The 20,892-nt window shown below is 40.0% G+C and overlaps 1 protein-coding gene across 1 annotated transcript in view; it reads left to right on the forward strand.

Annotated features, from left to right (window-relative positions):
• LOC141141245 (dynein axonemal heavy chain 5-like) overlaps positions 1-20,892 on the forward strand; it is a 334,052-nt gene that overhangs the window by 56,878 nt on the left and 256,282 nt on the right. The window contains exons 19-25 of the mRNA XM_073628924.1: positions 4,783-4,994; positions 5,339-5,456; positions 5,710-5,982; positions 9,036-9,192; positions 14,052-14,268; positions 16,528-16,748; positions 17,828-18,006. Of these exons, the coding sequence (XP_073485025.1) occupies positions 4,783-4,994; positions 5,339-5,456; positions 5,710-5,982; positions 9,036-9,192; positions 14,052-14,268; positions 16,528-16,748; positions 17,828-18,006 (1,377 nt within the window). The remainder of the gene's footprint in view (positions 1-4,782; positions 4,995-5,338; positions 5,457-5,709; positions 5,983-9,035; positions 9,193-14,051; positions 14,269-16,527; positions 16,749-17,827; positions 18,007-20,892) is intronic.

The raw sequence follows: 20,892 nt of genomic DNA on the forward strand, positions 1-20,892 counted from the left end.
GGTAAAATGTGCTTATCTGGTATGTAAGGGAGCCGCTCGAATCTGTTGTGGGGTGTCCTGTGGCCAGTAGGAGGTCCAGGAGAACCAGCGTGGAACGCACGGCGGAAATGACATCACCATAGGAAGAGACGGCCACGAACAACAGGAAACAGGCTACATGCTCAGAGCTTCAGCTCCTTCTACTGGCCTGGGGCTGAATAGTGGAACAGCACTTTGTGAGTGTTTTTAACTCAGATGGCAGAGCTGGCTTTATGTCTGCCACCATTAACTTATATCATGGACTTATGGACTTTTTTATAGCTGAGTTATACAAGGACTAAGCTATCTCCTGTCTTTAATGTGTCCCTTTAAAGGGTTTGTGTCCTTCACGATTACACTGTTCTTGCGCCAGTAATTGTTCTTCTTTGTGATTTCTCTATCCTTACAGCTTTTTATCTGATGCTTTTCATATCTATTTCTTGAGTTTTTGCAAAGTTTATTTTGCTTACCAAAAAGAAAGGGGATAAACTCCACTAGCCTAAGCCTAGGAACTAGCTAGATCTAGGCTCTCCAGATCAGGGTGTCTAATACTTTTGCATGTAAAGCTTTATTGCAGAATTTTGAAAAATATTCCAATAAAAAGTCGCCTGCACAATACATACACTTGTCTTTCTACAAAAGATGATTGTAGAAGAAATAGATTGTTCTCTCTTTCAAGTATCTGAAGTTTATTCAACAAAACAGTGCAGCATTATTAGCAACTAATCAGATTTTGTCTTGCACTGATCGGACTTATAGAAAAGTATTCTGCTTGATCACTATGATGTGCCTCCTGCATTGATTGTGTCCATTTTGCCAGTACACATTAATCTTTTCAAATATGCATAAGAGAATGTCCCAAGTATTTAAAATACTTTGATGTAAGCTGTAAGTTGCCTGACATTGTCCCAAATGCAAAGGAATTAAAGCGGGGGTCCACCTATCTATCGTTTTTTTTTTTTTGAGTTCATTCACAAACTTTTCTTCTCAGCATTACATACTCACATATTGTGTGTAATATGTCCGCCTGTGTCAGATTTCGTCGGAAAGAATAACTTATATTAGTCACTGCAGGCGGTTTCCATCTTCGTTGTGGGCATTTGAAGCCCACAAGCATTTATTTCCTGCATGTGGTGAATGCTGTGCTCCCAGCATTCACCGCTCGTTCCCGCACATGCTCAGTGGCATCCTGGGAAGCCTGAGACTAGCTCCCAGGAGTCTGGGAGAGGCTAGAAACACGCCTACTCCCACGGGAGGAGAACCAGGAAGTGCAAAGAAGAATAGAAAAATAAAAGGTAATTACGGCGATTTAAATTTTTTTAAACGGCATGTCAGCATCTAGGCAAGGAAGAGAATGCATACAGATATTGTTCAAAATTTGGGTGGAACCCCGCTTTAAATGAACATCTGTAACAGTCTTTTTGGATGACCAAAAAAGCAATCTCACAAAAGTAAAAACACCCCTCACATTTCTGTAAACATTTTATTATATCTTTTCATGTGACAACACTGAAGAAATGACACTTTGCTACAATGCAAAGTAGTGAGTGTACAGCTTGTTTAACAGTGTAAATTTGCTGTCCCCTCAAAATAACTCAACACACAGCCATTAATGTCTACACAGCTGGCAACAAAAGTGAGTAAACCACTATGTGAATATGTCCAAATTGGGCCCAAAGTGTCAATATGTTGTGTGGCCACCATTATTTTCCAGCACTGCCTTAACCCTCTTGGGCATGGAGTTCACCAGAGCTTCACAGGTTGTCACTAGAGTTCTTTTGCCGCCACACACGCTTGACACCATCTGTCAAGCGTGTCTTTGTCTTCAGCAAACTGGTTGCAGGCTTTCTTGTGCATCATCTTTAGAAGAGGCTTCCTTCTGGGACAACAGCCATGCAGACCTATTTGATACAGTGTGTGGCATATGGTCTGAGCACTGATAGGCTGTCCCCCCACCCCTTCAACCTCTGCAGCAATGCTGGCAGCACTCATATGTCTATTTACCTCTGGATATGATGCTGATCACATGCCCTCAGCTTCTTTGGTTGACCATGGTGAGGCCTGTTCTGAGAGGAACCTGTCCTTTTAAACTGCTGTATGGTCTTGGCCACCATGCTGCAGCTCAGTTTCAGGGTCTTGGCAATCTTCTTATAGCCTAGGCCATCTTTATGTAGAGCAACAAGTGTTTTTTTTAGATCCTCAGAGTTCTTTGCCATGAGGTGACATGTTGAACTTCCAGTGACCAGTATGAGAGAGTGAGAGTGAGAGCGATAACACCAAATTTAACACACCTGATCCCCATTCACTTTTTCCACATTACTCTACTCATCCAGTGATTGTGGATCAAGCACCTGGGAGCTCTGCTATGTGTCATATGTGTAGTAGTGTTGACTTTTCTGTTTATGCTCCCCATTCACACCTGAGACCTTGTAACACTAATGAGTCGCATGACACCAGGAAGGGAAAATGGCTAATTGGGCCCAATTTGGACATTTTTACTTAGGGGCGTACTCACTTTTGTTGCCAGCGGTTTAGACATTAACCACTTCACGCCCGCGCTATAGCCGAAAGACGGCTGCAGCGCGGACGCTAACTGCCGGAAGGCCGTCCCTGGACATCCTGCTGTTTACTTCCGCGATGCACGCTCCCTCGGGCGCGCATCGGGGAAGTTCTGTGCTGGCCATGTCCCTTGGACACAGCCAGTCACAGATCGCCGTAAACGGCCAATCACAGTGGCCATTTGCAGTGTGATCGGTGATGCCAATGAGAGATGATCTCATATGTAAACATATGAGATCATCTCATCGCCGGCTCTCCCTCCTCACACAGAGACAGCGTGTGAGGAGGGAGAGCGAAGCGCTGCAGCCTGAGTGTCGGAAAAAAAAAAAAACGGAAAAAATTGAACACAGTACCTGTCAGTGCCATCTGTCCCCACTACCATCTGTCCCCACTGCCATCTGTCCCCACTGCCATCTGTCCCCACTGCCATCTGTCCCCACTGCCATCTGTCATCAGTGCCACATATTAGTGCCATCTGTCATCAGTGCCACCTGTCAGTGTCACGTGTCATCTGTTATCAGTGTCACGTGTCATCAGTGCCACGTATCGGTGGCATCTGTCATCAGTGTCACCTGTCATCAGTGCCACGTATTAGTACCATCTGTCAGCAGTGCCACGTATTAGTGCCATCTGTCATCAGTGCCACATATTAGTGCCATCTGTCATCAGTGCCACATATTAGTGCCATCTGTCATCAGTGTCACGTGTCATCAGTGCCACGTATTAGTGCCATCTGTAATCAGTGCCATGTATTAGTGCCATCTGTCATCAGTGCCATGTATTAGTGCCATCTGTCATCAGTGCCACATCAGTGTCACGTATCAGTGCCATCTGTCATCAGTGCCACATCAGTGCCACGTCAATGTCGCGTGTCATTGTCCTGGTGCCCCAGTGCCTTCAAAAGTGTAATAGGTAGTCAACACGTTAGATGTGTAATTTATGCTCCTAGAACACGTGATGGGACTCCCTGCATGTTGGGCCTCTCTATGTGGCCAGGCTGTGAAAAAATCCCACACATGTGGTATCGTAATACTCAGGAGGAGTAGCAGAATGTATTTTGGGGTGTTATTTGTGGTATATACATGCCATGTGAGAGAAATAACCTATTACAATGACAATTTTGTGTGGAAAAAATAAAAAATAAAAAAATCTTCATTTTGCAAAGAATTGTGGGAAAAAATGACAACATCAAAAACCTCACCATGCATCTTACTAAATACCTTGGAATGTCTATTTTCAAAAAAGGGGTCATTTGGGGGGTATTTGTACTTTCCTGGCTTGTTCGGGTCACAAGAAATGAGATAGGCCACAGTGCATCAGGTGTGATCAATTTTGATTGATTTGCACCATAGCTTGTAGACTCTCTAACTTTCACAAAGATCAAATAATATCCACTAACTTGAGTTATTTTTACCAGAGATATGTAGCAGTATACATTGTGGCCAAAATTTATGAAGAAAAATTAATAATTTGCAAAATTTTATCACAGAAACTAAGAAAAATGCGTCTTTTTTCAAAATTTTCGGTCTTTTTTCATTTCTAGCGCAAAAAATAAAAAACCCAGAGGTGATCAAATACCACCAAAAGAAAGCTCTATTTGTATGAAAAAAAGGACAAAAAATTCATTTGGGTACAGTATTACATGACTGAGTAATTGTCATTCAAAGTGTGAGAGCGCTGAAAGCTGAAAATTGGTCTGGGCAGGAGGGGGGTTTAAGTGCCCTGTTGTCAAGTGGTTAACGGCTGTGTGTTGAGTTATTTTGAGGGGACAGCAAATTTACACTGTTATACAAGCTGTACACTCACTACTTTACCTTGTAGCAAAATGTCATTTCTTCAGTGTTGTCACATAAAGATATAATAAAATATTTACAAAATGTGAGTGGTGTACTCACTTTTGAGAGATACTGTATATGTATATAAAATATTCGCTAACTTTATCTACATTTTACCTTAAAACTGTATTTTTGATCAATGTGACTCCAACTTAGATCGATGCATGATATAAAGGCCAGCTTGTTCAGGACTTTGTTATTCAAGTGTAGTTAAAACATAGAATCTCCCATAACAATATTTTCCACAAGGCTCATCTACATCCTGAGGTTAAAGCCCTAAACTAGTTTAACTGTTCATCAGATGTTCAGGATTTGATGGCTGGCTTGGCTCTGCAAACTGCAAATTTAACTGTTTATTTTCCACCAATAGGCAGATAAATTCAAGATGTACAAAAGCAATTTGCAAGACGTTGTTGAAGACTATGAGAGAATTCAACAGAAGATTCCTGAAAACTTTGCTGTGTTGTTTACCCCCCATCTGGAGAGGGTAAAACACCAGTTTCAACCAGGGTTATCTACTTTATCTTGGAGCAGTGTTAACATAGAAGGTCTTCTCCATCAAACTAGCACTGCTGTTAAAAGGTAACTATGCCAGAGGTTATGCATAATCACTGCCACAACAACAACTGACACATCTACTTCTTAACCTTTAAAGTAAACACGGTAATTAGGTGTAAAATGTGTTTCATACCTTGTAAAATTATTCATACATTGCACTGGTCTGCATGATAAGAGATACAGTAAGTGTTGAGCAAATGCCTTGTTTCATTAACAGACAGAAGATACTTTCTGATGTATATGCCATTAGAGAGTGTTAAAACTGCCACATTCAACAGCTTTATCTTTTAAATAGATTTTTCCTATAATACCTGAAAATCAATGTTTCGAAAAAAGCATGTCAGACATTCATCTTTTTTGCCTTGTAGGCTTCAATTTATTGTTGATAAGGTTTCAGAAATTAAAGAGCAAGTAATTGAAAGAACCCTTGAAGAGATCTCCTGTTTTGACTTATTTCCCATTGAGAAGATCACAGATGTCCCCAAGGTACAATGTTTTAACCCAAAACTAGTCATTGATTTAGATGCTATATACAGGCACTCAATCAAGGAATTTAATAAAAAAAACAGAGCTAAGACATCCTTAATGAAACTTTGATGTCCGATTATATCTTTTGCAAGCACTATCACATTCATTAATATATAATGCTTTGAAAGTGGATGGAGGACTTAAAGATGTAGTGGCTCACCACTTACACAGAAGTTGTTTACTGCTTATGTGTATATTTTTGTCATTTTAGAATCCTGTGGAGTTTGTGCAATTTATAGAGTTTATTCTGGTGGAAAAGAAGGCCAAGTTAGAAGCAATGGCAAATACCATTAGAAATGCATTTGAGGATATCTTAAAAGCACTGAAGTCTTTTCAGGTAATATTGTGTACTGGCATCCAGGGGCAGACTGATAACTCATGGGGCCCCCGGGCAATAGGAGATTTTGGGGCCCCCAGGCAATCAGAGATTATGGGGCCACACAGTATACAATCACAGTATACACATACATGTACACACAGTATACACAGACAGATGTAAAAAAAAAAAAAAAAAAAAGATTTATACATACTGTCCCTGGTTTTACTGAGGCTGGCAACCCTGATGGGGCCCCCTAGTGGCCCAGGGCCCTCGGGCAGTTCCCGAGTGGCTCAATGGTCAGTCCACCCCTGCTGGCATCATCTGGAAAAACATATAGATATAGTATATAAACATAAGATAGTTTAGACACGGGTTATGAGGAATGTATTTTTGTGATAGAAAACTGGGGCTCTAATGAAAGTATGGTCATTTAACCACTTTAGCTCCGGAAGATTTACCCCCTTCGTGATCAGGCTATTTTTTGCGATACAGCACTGCATTACTTTAACTGACATTTGCGCGGTCATTGCGACACTGTACCCAAATAACATTTTTTGTGCTATGAACAAAAAAGGCCAACAATTTTTAGAAATAAAAACAATATTTTTTTACTTTCTGCTATAAAACATAATAATAAAAAAAATGAAAAAAAAAATCTAATTTCTTCATAAATTTAGGCCAATAGGTATTCTGCTATATATTTTGGGTAAAAAATGCTAATAAGCATATATTTATTGGTTTGTGCAAAAGTTATAGCATCTACAAACTATAGGATATTTTTATTTGTTTATTTATTTTTTTTACTAGTAATGGAGGCGATCAGTGACTTATAGCGAGACTGTGATTTTGCGCCGGACATTCAGATACTAACTGACACTTCTGACACTTTTTGGGGACCAGTGACACTAATACAGTGATCAGGACTAAAAAATACGCTATGTCACTGTACTAATGACATTGACTGGGAAGGGGTTAACATCAGGGTTGATCAAAGGGTTGACTATGTGCCTAGCCAGTACTTTACTATAGTGTGGTAGGTTTTTACTAGGGAAAGACATGGATCCTAGTTCCTGCTTTGCAGACACAGGATCTATGCCTTCCCTCCTGTGAGAATGGCGATCTGCCTTATGTACATAGGCAGATCGCTGTTCTGTGTCTCTGTAGGATGATCGGCGGGTGCCGGCAGACACTGAGTCAGTGATACCCACTGATTGGGTCCTGCTGAGCCGCTGGAAGCACGCATTCGAGCCCGCTACCTGGAAGAGTTGGATCACGTATATACACATATGCACACAGCTGCCACTCTTTAGCAGTAAAACTGCTATAGGGCGGTCAGAAAGTGGTTAAAAATTACTAATTGTATTCATGTGTGTGGTCATATTAAGGCTGAAGTTTAGTTAAAAAACATTTTTCTACTCTACAGCTTTGGTTACATTACTTACTTGAGGGCTTTCACATTGGAGCGGTGCGCTGGCAGCATGCTAAAAAAAAGCCCTGCAAGCAGCATCTTTGAGGCGCTTTAGGAGCGGTGTATACACCGCACCTAAAGCGTCACTGCCTATTGAAATCAATGGGCAGTGCCAACAACGATAAAGCGCCACTAAAAATAGCGATGCCCCAGCGCCTCAGTGTGAAAGTGCCCTAATCTGATGGGGACATGCCCCTTCCTACCCTTTTCTTTCAATGATTACACTGCCTGTACCATGATCTTTAAATGGAGGAGAATCTGATCATTCACAGGATTCTCTACCCCATTCACGGATCATGTTACAGTAAGGCGACCAGATTTTTTTAAAATGAAATCCGGGAAATATATATATATTTTTTAATAATGGCGGCAATCAGCAACTTATATCGGGACTGCAATGTTGCGGCGGACAAATCGAAAACTAAGTGACACTTTTGACACTTTGTGGGAACCAGTGGCACTAATATAGTGCTCAGTGCTAAAAAAATATGCACTGTCACTGTATTAATGACACTTTCTTGAAAGGCTTTAACATCTAGGGCAATCAAAAGGTTAAATGTGTGCCTAACAAGTGTTTTCTCACTGTGGGGGAGGTGATTTTACTAAGGGCTTTGCAGGAACACAGGATCAATGTCTTCCATACTGACAGAATGGCGATCTGCCTTGTTTACATGGGCAGACCGCTGTTCTGCCTGTGTACAGAGCGATTGTCGGGTACCGGCACAAGTCGAGTCCCCTGGACCCGCTGACTGGCTCCAATACCCAGAAATGCAGGATCATGTATGTATATATATATACATATGATCCCACACAGCGCGTCCGCCCTGTTGCAGTAAACCTGCTATGGGGCGGGCGGGCGGCAACTGGTTAAGGTCATCAGCATTATGATAACTCACAGGTATGCTTTGGGGGTGTCTGTGAATAGACTACATCAGGGATATGCAATTATCGGACCTCCACCTGTTGCAAAACTACAAGTACCATCATGCCTCTGCCTCTGGGTGTCCTACTTGTGGCTGTCAAAGTCTTGCTTTGCCTCATGGGACTTGTAGTTCTGCAACAGCTGGAGGTCCACTAATTGCATATCCCTGGACTACATTGCACTGTGTCTGTCTCTCTGGGATAATGGATGGTATCATAACTCACAAGCAGCAGGCACTCTATCATGGCTCTGCCTGGCTCTATCACAGTGTGTCACATAACATGGCTGCTGGGTGCTGATACCTATGACCAATAGGTTAACAAAATCAGCACCCAGCAGCCATGTTATGTGACACACTGTGACACACTGTGACAGAGCCAGGCAGAGCTATGATAGAGTGCCTGCTGCCTGTGAGTTATGATACCATCCATTATTATCCATTAGACATTATTGGCTGTGTGTTGAGTTATTTTGAGGGGACAGCAAATTTGAACTGTTATACAAGCTGTACACTCACTACTTTACCTTGTAGCAAAGTGTCATTTCTTTAGTGTTCTTTAGTGTCACATGAAAAGATAGAAGAAAATATTTACAAAAATGTGAGGGGTGTACTCACTTTTGTGAGATATTGTGTGTGTGTGTGTGTGTGTGTGTGTGTGTGTATATATATAAAGTTCCTTATTTTAGATGGAATAATGCAGTGTGTCTTATATAGAACCTCTGAGCTTCACGTTGTACTTTCCATTTAGTAGATTTGTGCTACAAATCATGTTATGTAAATGTTATCTGGCTTATGATGTTACAGTGTATGATGTGTTTGGGTTTCAGGAATCCGCACAGGAAAATAGCAGACCATCTGCTCATACGAGGTCTACAGCTTCTAATTCCAGAACGAAAAGAACAACATATAAACCCCAGACAGTGTCCTTATCCTCAGATAACTCCATTGTGGATTACCCTGAAGAAATCACTAGTCAAGTCCTGGGTGCGTAGTTCTCAGACTGACTGCTCAATTCATATTTGTTCTTGTCACTGTCTTCAGTTCACCAGATAGTAATGTCAGATTATACTGTATAAAGTACCATGATTACTAGGGTCATATGTATAAACCTCTTATCAATCCAGGCACATTCACTGTGCAAGATTCACCTCTCATTTATCAACATTCATCATATTTATAATACGGTAAATGTAATATAAGTGAATGCTTATTGTACAGAGGGAACATTTTGGGTAAATGTGCAGCAAATGTGTGGTGAACTTACTTATTAATAATTAATATTATTTCATTATTTGCTATATACATATACAGTATGAGCATTCTCCTCCATGCAGCGTTTTAACATCTATTAACATCTTATGTTAAAATCAATAAACAGAGATTTTACTCTTTAAATACCACTAGCTTCTGATTGGCGCAGGATTTGCAAGATATCTTTTAAAAATGGAGCCATTTGAGGTGGAAATAAAATACAAATTTATGAGAAATAGAGGTTTTCAATATTAAATATGCAGTTTGTACAAAGCATATATGTATGCTTTTCTGCTCACAGAATATAGACATAGAGCTTTGGGGTTGATTTACTGAAGGCAAATAGAAATAGACTGTAATAAAATAATAATATGTGGCGCTAACTTTTTCACCTGTGTAATATTATAAATATATTGATCCCAATAGATAAACATCAAAAACCAATTAATGGAAAGTGATAAATAAACAATCACTTTCCATTAATTGGTTTTTGAGGTTTATTTTTTGGGATTAATATATTGCTTCACAGGCTAGGTAGTGGTATTTATAATATTATTATCCATTTTCACACAGGTGAAAAAGTTAGCGCCACATATTATTAATTTATTATTCTTTTTTGAGTTGTGTGAGGTGAGATCACTTATTTATGTTGGCAGCTTCTTTTCAATTTATATTTTACCTTGTGGTTTTGCGCATTAGTTACCCCATATTTAGAAATAGACGGTGCACTTTGCAAGTGTAATTGCACTCATTTTCCCTAGAGCTTAGTAAATGAGCAGAAGCTCTGCTGACGTCCATCATCCATTGCAAGCAAAAATGCAGTTTTATAGGAGAAATTTAAGGCTTACTTAGCAACCAGTAAATGAGCAACTAACTCTTTGGTCAGAAATATTTAATATACAGGACCGCTTACAAAGTCCAGCAGTTAGGAGTATATAATTTACAGCACAGCATACAGTGGGCAGGAGTATTCCCAGTGCAGAGTAGTCAGTTCCTATAGTGGAGTAGTGCCCCTTTACATTTGGTGGTCAGTGGAGAAGTGACCACTTACATTGGTGATCCATGGAGTAGTCTCACTTTTACACTGGTGATCAATAGAGACATGCACCCTTACATTGGGTATTGGTGGGGCAGTGCCCCCTTACATGATGGTCATTGAAGAAGTGCCCATTACATTGTAGAAGTTTCCCTTTACATTGGGTGGTCAATGGAGAAATGTTCTGAAAACTGCACTGGAAATATTTAGGCACTTTTTGGCAGGTGATCACTCCTATTAGCAGTGCCAGCATGTCAGTTGGATGTCACTAGAACCAGTGCACCCAGCAACAAACCCACAAAGTTTGCTTTAGGTATTGGGTCCTAGTAACACCTATAGAGAATAAAGGACAACTTGGATAACAGTTGCTGATCAGTCAGCGCACTGACTGAACAAAAAAAAAACTAACCAGCTATAGCCAGCTTTACTTTCAGACCCCTTAAAAATAGCGGCGTTTTACCGCCGACGCTATGGGCGGCCCGGTGTGAAAGGGCTCTTAGTCTGAGCAATACTATACAGAGGATTAAATCAGGCTGATGTCATCACAGATTCAGGGATTTACACTAGTTGCGGTAAAAATATTCTTTCATCAATATTTTTCTGTAGTAAATGGTGTTTTTTTAATATCTGTTGGGAATACAGCTTGATTTTAACTGTTAAGCAACGTTATATCATTTTCTTACAATAGGACACCATAACATAAGATGGCCATAGACTTAACATAGTAGTTGGACATACAAGCACAATCCACCTGTCTCCAGGGCACCAGGTCCTTGAATTTAAATGGTGTCGCAATACCATTTGTATTTATACTGTGCAGATGTCTGTAGGATGCATGCTGCTGAAATCTCCGGTGCCGGCTTAAACACAGAAAATATCAGTCACTGGATAACCTGTCTAATTGCTTTTTCCCTAAGGTGTCTCAGTTACTAACAATCATCAATGCAAGACACACATACTCATCTGGCTATTTAAGTTGCACCCACAAGAATATCCACATTTTACCTTTTAGGGCCTATTCACACCTTTACCTGTTTTAATACCCATGTACATTAGAGTGCTATTTAGGAATGAATAGCAACGCACATATACAGTGCATTACCTTCCATTGTGGTAATGTGTCTTAAAGTGATTGTAAATGATCACCTTGTAAAACAATCCATTCAGTTTAAAATAGAAATGAAAGGCAAAACATTTGTGTCTAGATATAAAAAAACATTATAAATGCATTTTTCCCTTTTTTATAAGTGATCACATTCCCTCTGTTCTCAGCTGCATAAGAACTAGGGGGAGGAGAAGCAGCAGTACATTGAGCTTCCCAGTGAAAGGCTGTGCAGGGGAGGCGTGTCAGGACAAGTCTGATCATTGGAGGAGAGTTCCCAACATAGCTAAAGAACTGACAATGCTGTGCTCTCCTGCTTAGTGTGGTCAGTTTTTAACAGGAAAGGAGAGGGACTGGCAGGAACACCAGGAACACACAAAGAAAGCAATACAAAGAGAACAGGATACATTTTCACAAAGTACATGGTACAGCAGGCACATATCAGGAATATGAAATGTTGGGGTAACAAACACTGTAAAGCGTGAGTTTTAGTGAACGTTGGAATAATGCATTGATATAGATCCTGCTATACTAATGTGCATTTATATTTTAAGTGCATGTTGTGGCTTGTGGCACAAAGTTTATTAGTCATTACAGTGACCCTGTCCCCACAAAGCCACTTCTAAACACAAGGCAGCCAGAAAGGTAAGCATATTATTCACTCCTCTTTTACAGGCTATCGTGTGTTTAGAAGTGGTGACAGGGTCACTTTAAACATTGAGAAATCCTCAGATGTCCCATTCTAACCGGATTCCCTTTCTACTTATAGTAATGTTTTCATACTCAACTGTTTTTGGTATTTTTTTTGGCATCTTTGAAAAGGCTTCCCAGGGTACATACCAAAGGGAACTGCCACTAGCCACCCATCTCTGTGGTTTCAGGTGCCATTTGATGGAGCTACCCACATGGAATAAACAAGCAAGTTGGCCACACTCCAATGATGTCAGCCTTAAAGTACAACTAAAGGCAAAACGTATTTTTTCATTTTGGATATAGTGTAGTGGGATTAGAACACTTGTCAGTTTATATTGCTGTCTGTGCCCCCGTTAGGGAGATTCACCGTCTTTATTTTTCCTGTTTACCATCATCATTGAAAGCAAAAGTAAAAGAAAATCCTAAATTTTGGGTTGTTCCCAGAAAAGTTATAGAGGGAAAATCTTCCAATGGGGATTCTAGTTCTGGTGACCTGGGGGCCCCAAGGGATTCCCTTAATTTTGCAGGGTTTTCCTCTCACTTCCCGTTTTGTCTATGATGCAGGAAGTGAAGGGAAATCTCCCCAATGGGACACAGACAGAAAAAAATAAACTGACAGGGGTTGTGACCCCTCCCTTACTCCACCCAAATTGAAAAAAAAGTTTTGCCTATAGTTACAGTTTCATCTATGGTTAAGGCCATTTTTGTGTGAAACATGTCAAAGTGAGGCTTGGTCTGGGTGATCTCTTGTGATCTAGTCCTGAAAAAATAAAGCTTTTTGAAGGCTAATGTCATTGAATGTATATGTAAAGCGCTGCGTAAATTTACGGCGCTATGTAAGTACCTTAAATAATAATAATAAGAAGAATAAGAACAGGAAAGTAACATATTCAGGATGTCAACAATGACTGCCTACATATTTTTGTCAGTACAATATTCCCTGAAAGGCAAATAATGTGGGCAAACAATAATACAGAAATATAGTGCTACCAACAAGAAAATATGCATTCAAATTTGATAAAGTGTATTTGCAGAAAATCTACATAGCTCACATAAAACCTACTTATGTTGGGAGTACCCGTAGAGCACAGGTGTCAAACACAAGGCCGCGGGACGAATTCGGCCCTCCAGGCCTTTTCATGTGGCCCTCACACCTCTCCTGCAGCTGCAGGAGAGCTCCAGCCCTCCTCTGGTCCTCCACCAGACCCCTACTTTCTGCTTTCAAGCAATGCCTCCAGCTTCTTCCCAGCAGCAGCATAAGGAAACTGTGCACTGTTATGTTAGGGAGAGTAAGGGACTTAACTTCTGATGGTGGGGTGGCTCTTGACATCTGATGTAAGGGGAGGGGATGCGCTGGACATCTAATCTTACAGATACAACCTTCCCTTTTGAGGACAATCATAATGCTGATGCGGCCCACGATAAAGTTGAGTTTGACACCCCTGCTGTAGAGAGTACTCTTTTATTAAGTTCATTTTCAATAGAAGGCCCTTTTATAATGTTTTGTGTAGTTTGTCCATGTTTTGTGCAATACACAATAATGCTTTTGTAATGTTTACTTTGTAAGACGTTTAAGAACTAACAGTGTACAGTACATCTTGTTTTTGTAAATTGTTTCTGCATTTTGGATTCATTGATTACATTGTATCTGGTGAGGCTGACCACAAGTTTAGTTGAACAGCTGAACAAAGTACACTAAATTCAGTTAAGAGGCTTTGTAAATGTGAACATGTTTTAATTGGTTGCATCTTTTATTTCCAGAATCGCTCAGCGTGCAGTTGTATCAAGCGGTGTCCACCTGTATACTGCATTCATTGGTCATCCTAGCACAACTTTTAGGTTGTGACATAGAATCTTTCACAACTGAACCTAAATTATTTGATCAAGCATTAGACGGATTTAATCCTCAGAAAAAAAAGCCTTTGGTTAATACATTTAAGCTTCTTCTGGGATCTAAAATTCAGACACATAAACTAAGGTAATGCGTTTTCATACATTTGCTGTACATATACTGTATTTGTAATTCTGTAAAAAATAAAGATTTCCTGGTATGAGTTGTATTTCAGCAGCTATGCCAGTGAAGCATTATGCTGAGTGCAAAGATTAAACCAAGGGGTTGGGTTTACTAAAGGCAAATGGACTGTGCACTTTTCAAGTGAAGTTGGACTCTGCAAGTGCAGATACTCCAGAACTTAGTAAATGATGCAAAGCTCTGCTGACTTCCATCAGCCAATTATGTGCAAGAAAAAAAAAGCTGTGTTTTTTTTATTTTATTTGTATGTAATTTGTTATTCTTTGCAAAGTTTAGCTTCACCTCATTTACTAAGCTATGGAGCAACTGCACTTGCAAAGTGCACAGTCTATTTGTCTTTAGTAAATCAACCCCCATGTCTCTTAAGATTAAAGCTACATTTTCTCTATCATGTCATTGCTAAAAATAATGGGTTCTCCATGGATTCATCACCTTTTATGTCTTCAATATATAAATTCAAATTGAAATGTGGTGCACATAAAAGCATGAATGTTCCAGCATGGTAAATTGGATAAACATATCAGAATAATGACACACAAAAGCAAGCAATAGAGGAGAGCTAAGGATCCTTCTAGAAGAGTATGGAGTGTAGTAGGGCATGTAGTAGTATGGTCTAGCCCTATCCACATTCAGTTTTGGTGGGAAACATTAGGTAGGTGGACTAGTCCACAAATAGTCACACGGGGCAAGATTCATCGCCTTTTCCAATTAGGGCAAAACTGAAAGATTCTCAACTAGCCATTATATAGGTAATTAATATTAATTAGTAAGTTACTTGCTCTGCTGCCCTGTCACAGAAATTCGGCTTAGGTAAAAGGTTTTTAAAAGTGATAGCATTAATAAAAAAATGCATTTAAGTGGATTTAAAAAATAAATAAAAATGAGACATAGCAAAGGCAGAGAAAATCTGTCACACTTACCCTCAACGCAGTTGGTCAGACACTATAGCTGACTGCTGTGTTCTTCATCTCTAGCAGCCCCCTTTTCCATAAGGCAAGCAGCCCTACTGGCACTCGGTTGCCCCCAGGTCTTATACATAATGCTATAGTGCCTGGCTACCACGCCAGGGCAGGCGCAAACTGAGCAGAGCAAACTGGTACCTGCAGTTGGCAGACAGGCAGAGTGGTTCAATGACAGTCCAGGTAAAAGGCAGGCGAAGTTCGGAGAATAGTCGTAAATATATGATCGAGGATCATACACTGGGAAATCTAATCTAGCAGGGCAGACAAATAGGCAGCTTGATCAGGTATCACACACTCTATCACACGCATAAGACTGCAAGTTTGGCTAGCTTATATCAGGTTTGGTTTCCACATAGAGTCTGGCCACAATCAATCACCTTGCAGGTGGACAGACAGACAAGGAGAATGCCATAGACAAAACCAGGATGCTGGAACCAGCAGCTATGATAGAGCAGGAGCGCATAAGTGCCTGACAGAATCTATTCATATACAAGATGCATATACCCTGTCATTATACAAAGGTACAATCTCTAACATAACAATATTGAATATGGTTTGTGATTTTTGCCTTTTATTCAGACTAGGAACATAGAGATTTATATTTATTAATACAGAGGCTTTGCTGTCTTGGGAAAACCTAAATAATGAAGTACTATGGTGGTAATCCCATATACAGTATTTATTAGGGCTGAGTGTAACACGTATGGCTTGTGGTCATGCCCATGATGCTTTTAAAATATCATATTTTACTGCTTCTGCTAATAAACAAGATAATCCCCATGAATGCTGGAAGTACATTATACCCATGAGTGCTGAGTCAACAATGTCCTTTAATTATTCATGATTTGACATCTTGCATCATGATCTGCTGTGGAGTTTTGAGTTAACATGTTGCAGGCTGAGATTCAAAGCTTTGTACAGGAAAGCTCTGGTTTCCAGTTAGTCTATCTGCTATCTCTTGACAAAGCTTGGCACACTTTCCATTTGGGATGCAGACACTTTCCCTTATGTTTTACTAAAACATTGGAGGTCCAGCAACATGGTCTATGACCTGAGGGTGCTAATATCTGTAACTGCTGCTGATTTTATACATTTTACCCAGTAGAACTTCACAATAACAGTAATTATTACTGGTAATGGTGGATTTCAAAATGGCAATACATATAGGTACGTGTCTCTAAATGTTGTCACCTTTATCTGAAGCATTCCATAAACCTCACCTCAGCTTTTTTTCCCTCTTCAGGTTTAGGCTTTCTCTTATCTTTAAAATTCCACACATCCTTATAGATCCCACCATGGATGTTGCCCAGGACACTATCAAGCAAGTTATTCTTTCCATTATAAACATCAGTGATTCTTTGAGCTGGTGGTCTGGAGAAAGGAAGGGTCAAGCTTTTAATGTGTCCATAGTTGCAAACAACAAGCTGCAACACATTGTGAGAAAGGTTGAGACAACAATGAGAGGTATATACAAAAAGTTTTCTATTAATATTTTATTTTTACATTTGTATATAAAAGTGTATTGTACGAAAGTAAATACATAATATAATATTAAATCAAGACCAAGAAAATACTATTTCAGATGATGGTAGATCTGGACAGTTATAGTAAGTTGAGTTCCTGGGTCTGCACACCTACTGTGGCCATTATGAGGGTGTCCAGGGTTTCCATTGTGAAAAAGGTTGAGACAACAAATATATATATATATATATATATTTTAGATTATTATAGGTGCTGGAGAGTTATAATAAGCTGAGAGCTGAGTTCCTGGGTCTGCACACCTTCTGTGGCCATTATGAGGGTGTCCAACTTTCCATGTTGAATTTTTTATGTTAAGGTGAATGAAATGCCGTGTACACATGAGCGGATTTCTCGTCAGAGAAAGATATGGTGGCTTTTCTGACGGGATTCCGCTCAAGTTTGCCTTGCACACGCACGGTCACGCAAAAGTTTGCTGAACTTACTACCATCAAGAACACGGTGACGTACAACACTACGACAAGCCGAGAAAATGAAGTTCAATGCTTCCGAGCATGCATCGAATTGTTTCCGAGCATGCGTAGGAATTTTGCGCATCGGAATTGCCACAGACGATCGCATTTTCGGATAGGAACTTTTCCCAACCGAAAAATTGAAAGCAGGCTCTCAATATTTTGCTGGCTGGAATTTGGCCAGCAAAAGTCAGATGGAGCATACACACGGTCGCATTTTCCGACGAAAAACTCTCATCGGTCTTTTGCGGGCCGAAATTCCGATCGTGTGTACACGGCATAACAGCAGGTGCTGGCGCACAAAGGTGGGTAGGAACATCCAAAAGTGCTAGGTGGAAAGAAACAGAGTGGGATATTATAGAATGCAAGACATACAGTATATGAACCCAGGGCTGACACAATCCACTAGACTCTATGTTCTGTGTGGCACAAAAATAAATCAGTTTAATTAATCCTTACTGTTACTGGGAAGCCTTAAACCAATTACAGTAACTTGTACATTGTTTAGTAAAATATATTTGTATATAATAATGAATTGTCATTTTATTATAGATATTCACCCAGTGGTAAAGAAGCAACTTTTCAGCCTAAGCTGTTATGACTTCCTGTGGGCGGATAACATGTACAAACAGAGTGAAGAGTTTTTAATAGGCAATCCATGCCTTGCTATCATTCACAGGGAAGTGAAACGATTTTTAGATATTGAAGAAAAAATTAAAGGTTATCCTGAGGTAAGGACATTATATAACCAATCATATCTCACCCATCTCAGAAAATTCTGCCGTAATATTTCTTGATATTACTAGTAAATGAGGGGCTTTGCTTTTTTACATATTTTGTCAGCTACAGGAGCTGAATAACAAAATGAGTCATTTTCAATCCAACCCATGTTTATACTTTGTAAAACTGCCAAAGGATTGTGAGGAAATCAATTAGTACGTTTTTATTTCAGAAGGGAACTTTTAGTGCTGCTGACATTTTGCAGGACTACATTTTTGCAACAATATGCTCGCTCACTGCCCCAGCTAGTCCCAAATCAAAGAGATGTTAGCAATATTAAAACCCTGTTAAAGCCCTATTAATCCCTCGTTACTTCTAACTGTAAGGCAGCCTTTCTCAACCTTTTTACTACAAAGGAACTCTTGAAATTATTTTCAGGTCTCAAGGAATCCGTGGTTAGGAAATTGGTCATTAGGGGGTCATTAGGAAATTCCCCCATACATTTGGTGGTCAGTGGAAAGAATGCTTGTCCCGCCTTACAGTGGTGCTTAGAAAGCCACCCTTACAGACAGCTAAAATGATCATTGGTGCCATACTACTGTCTTTGCCAAGTGGGGATAAAACTGGAACTATGAAGGCACCATCTGATGGGAGATCACTTAGCCACAGATTAAGATATCCCTAGTAACCTTTGGAGGAGCCCTGGTTGAGAATGGCTGCTGTAATTTATTCAGACAGCATATACAGTGCCTTGAAAAAATATTTATACCCCTTGAAATTTTCCACATTTTGTCATGTTACAACCAAAAACGTGAATGTATTTTATTGGGATTTTATGTGATAGACCAACACAAAGTTGCACATAATTGTGAAGTGGAAGGAAAATGATGAGTGGCGTGCATCTGTATTCAGCCCCCTTTATTTTGATACCCCTAACTAAAATCTAATGTAACCAATCGCCTTCAGAAGTCACCTAATTAGTAAATAGAGTCCACCTGTGTGTAATTTAATCTCAGTATAAATACAGCTGTTCTGTGAAGCCCTCAGAGGTTTGTTAGAGAATCTTAGTGAACAAATGGCATCATGAAGGCCAAGGAACACACCAGACAGATCAGGGATAAAGTTGTGGAGAAGTTTAAAGCAGGGTTTGAACATCTCATGGGGCAATGTTCAATCCATCATCCAAAAATGGAAAGCATATGGCATAACTGCAAAGTACCAAGACATGGCTGTCCACCTAAACTGACAGGCCGGGCAAGGAAAGCATTAATTGAGAATCTGTCCACAAGACAACTATTAGTCATTCACTCCACAAATCTGGCCTTTATGGAAGAGTGGCAAGAAGAAAGCCATTGTTGAAAAGAGCCATAAGAAGTCCCGTTTGTAGTTTGCAAGAAGCCATGTGGGGGACACAGCAAACATGTGGAAGAAGGTGCTTTGGTCAGATGAGACCAAAATTTAACTTTTTGGTCCAAAAGCAAAACTCTATGTGTGGCAGGAAACTAACACTGCACATCACCCTGAACACACCATCCCCACCGTGAAACCTGGTGGTGGTAGCATCATGTTGTGGGGATGCTTTTCTTCAGCTAGACAGGAAAGCTGGTCAGAGTTGATGGGAAGATGGATGAAGCCAAATACAGGGCAATCTTAGAAAAAACCTGTTAGAGTCTGCAAAAGAGTTGAAACTGGGGCTGGGGTTCACCTTCCAGCAGGACAACAACCCTAAACATACAGCCGGAGCTACAGTGGAATGGTTTAGATCAAAGCATATTAATGTGTTGGAATGACCCAGTCAAAGTCCAGACCTAAATCCAATTGAGAATCTGTGGCAAGACTTGAAAATTGCTGTTCACAGACGCTCTCCATCCAATCTGACAGAGTTTGAGCTATTTTGCAAAGAAGAATAGGCAAAAATGTCACTCTCTAGATGTGCAAAGCTGTTAGAGACATCCCCAAAAAGACTTGCAGCTGTAATTGCACCGAAAGGTGGTTCTACAAAGTATGGGGGGGGCGGGGGCTGAATACAAATGCACGCCACACTTTTCACATATTTATTTGTAAAGAATGTAATACAAATGCACGCCACACTTTTCACATATTTATTTGTAAAGAATGTTGAAAACCATTTATCATTTTCCTTCCACTTCACAATTATGTGCCACTTTGTGTTCGTCTATCACATAAAATCCCAATAAAATAAATTTACTTTTTTGGTTGTGACATGACAAAATGTGGAAAATGTGTAAAATGTAAAGGGGTATGAATACTTTTTCAAGGCACTGTACATAAATACATTTGGTGCCCTGCAACAGTGCTGCTGGAAATGTGGGCTGCTGTCTTGAGTAAAAGATCGGCAATAGGACTCTACTATGTGTCAGCAGCACAGTGTATTTTAACCCTTGCTGTAGCACTTTGCAGTTAAAAAAAAAAGTAAAGGAAACCCTATATTTATTACTGTATACACAGCCTGACTGCAGTGTTCAGTGGGAGTTTAACAATTCTAACAGCAAGTCCCTCTTGTGGTACACAACAAATTCCTCTATATTATAGGAAAGGTGAAAGCGAGGCTACAAATCACAACATTTTACCATCAACAGAATACTGAATAATTGTTAGGTCTCATGCATATGGTTCCCAAGTACTCTGAGGTTTACTGCACTCTGAACTTAGTAAACACAGCAGAACCATAGAGCAATAATAAGTAATTCGTAGAGACATCTCTCATGCACTCAGTCATTGATGAAAGGCAACATAATGTGATGTGTGCGGATTTCATTGATGTCATTCACATATCACTCATGCAGATCAACTCTGGTATTCTAAACAAGTGCTGAGACCACACAACCTCAGACTACACATATGCATGCCAAACATCTTAAGTGTAAGCATCATTA

This window comes from Aquarana catesbeiana, linkage group LG04 (assembly GCF_042186555.1).
Source record: "Aquarana catesbeiana isolate 2022-GZ linkage group LG04, ASM4218655v1, whole genome shotgun sequence".
NCBI classification, from domain to species: Eukaryota; Metazoa; Chordata; class Amphibia; order Anura; family Ranidae; genus Aquarana; species Aquarana catesbeiana.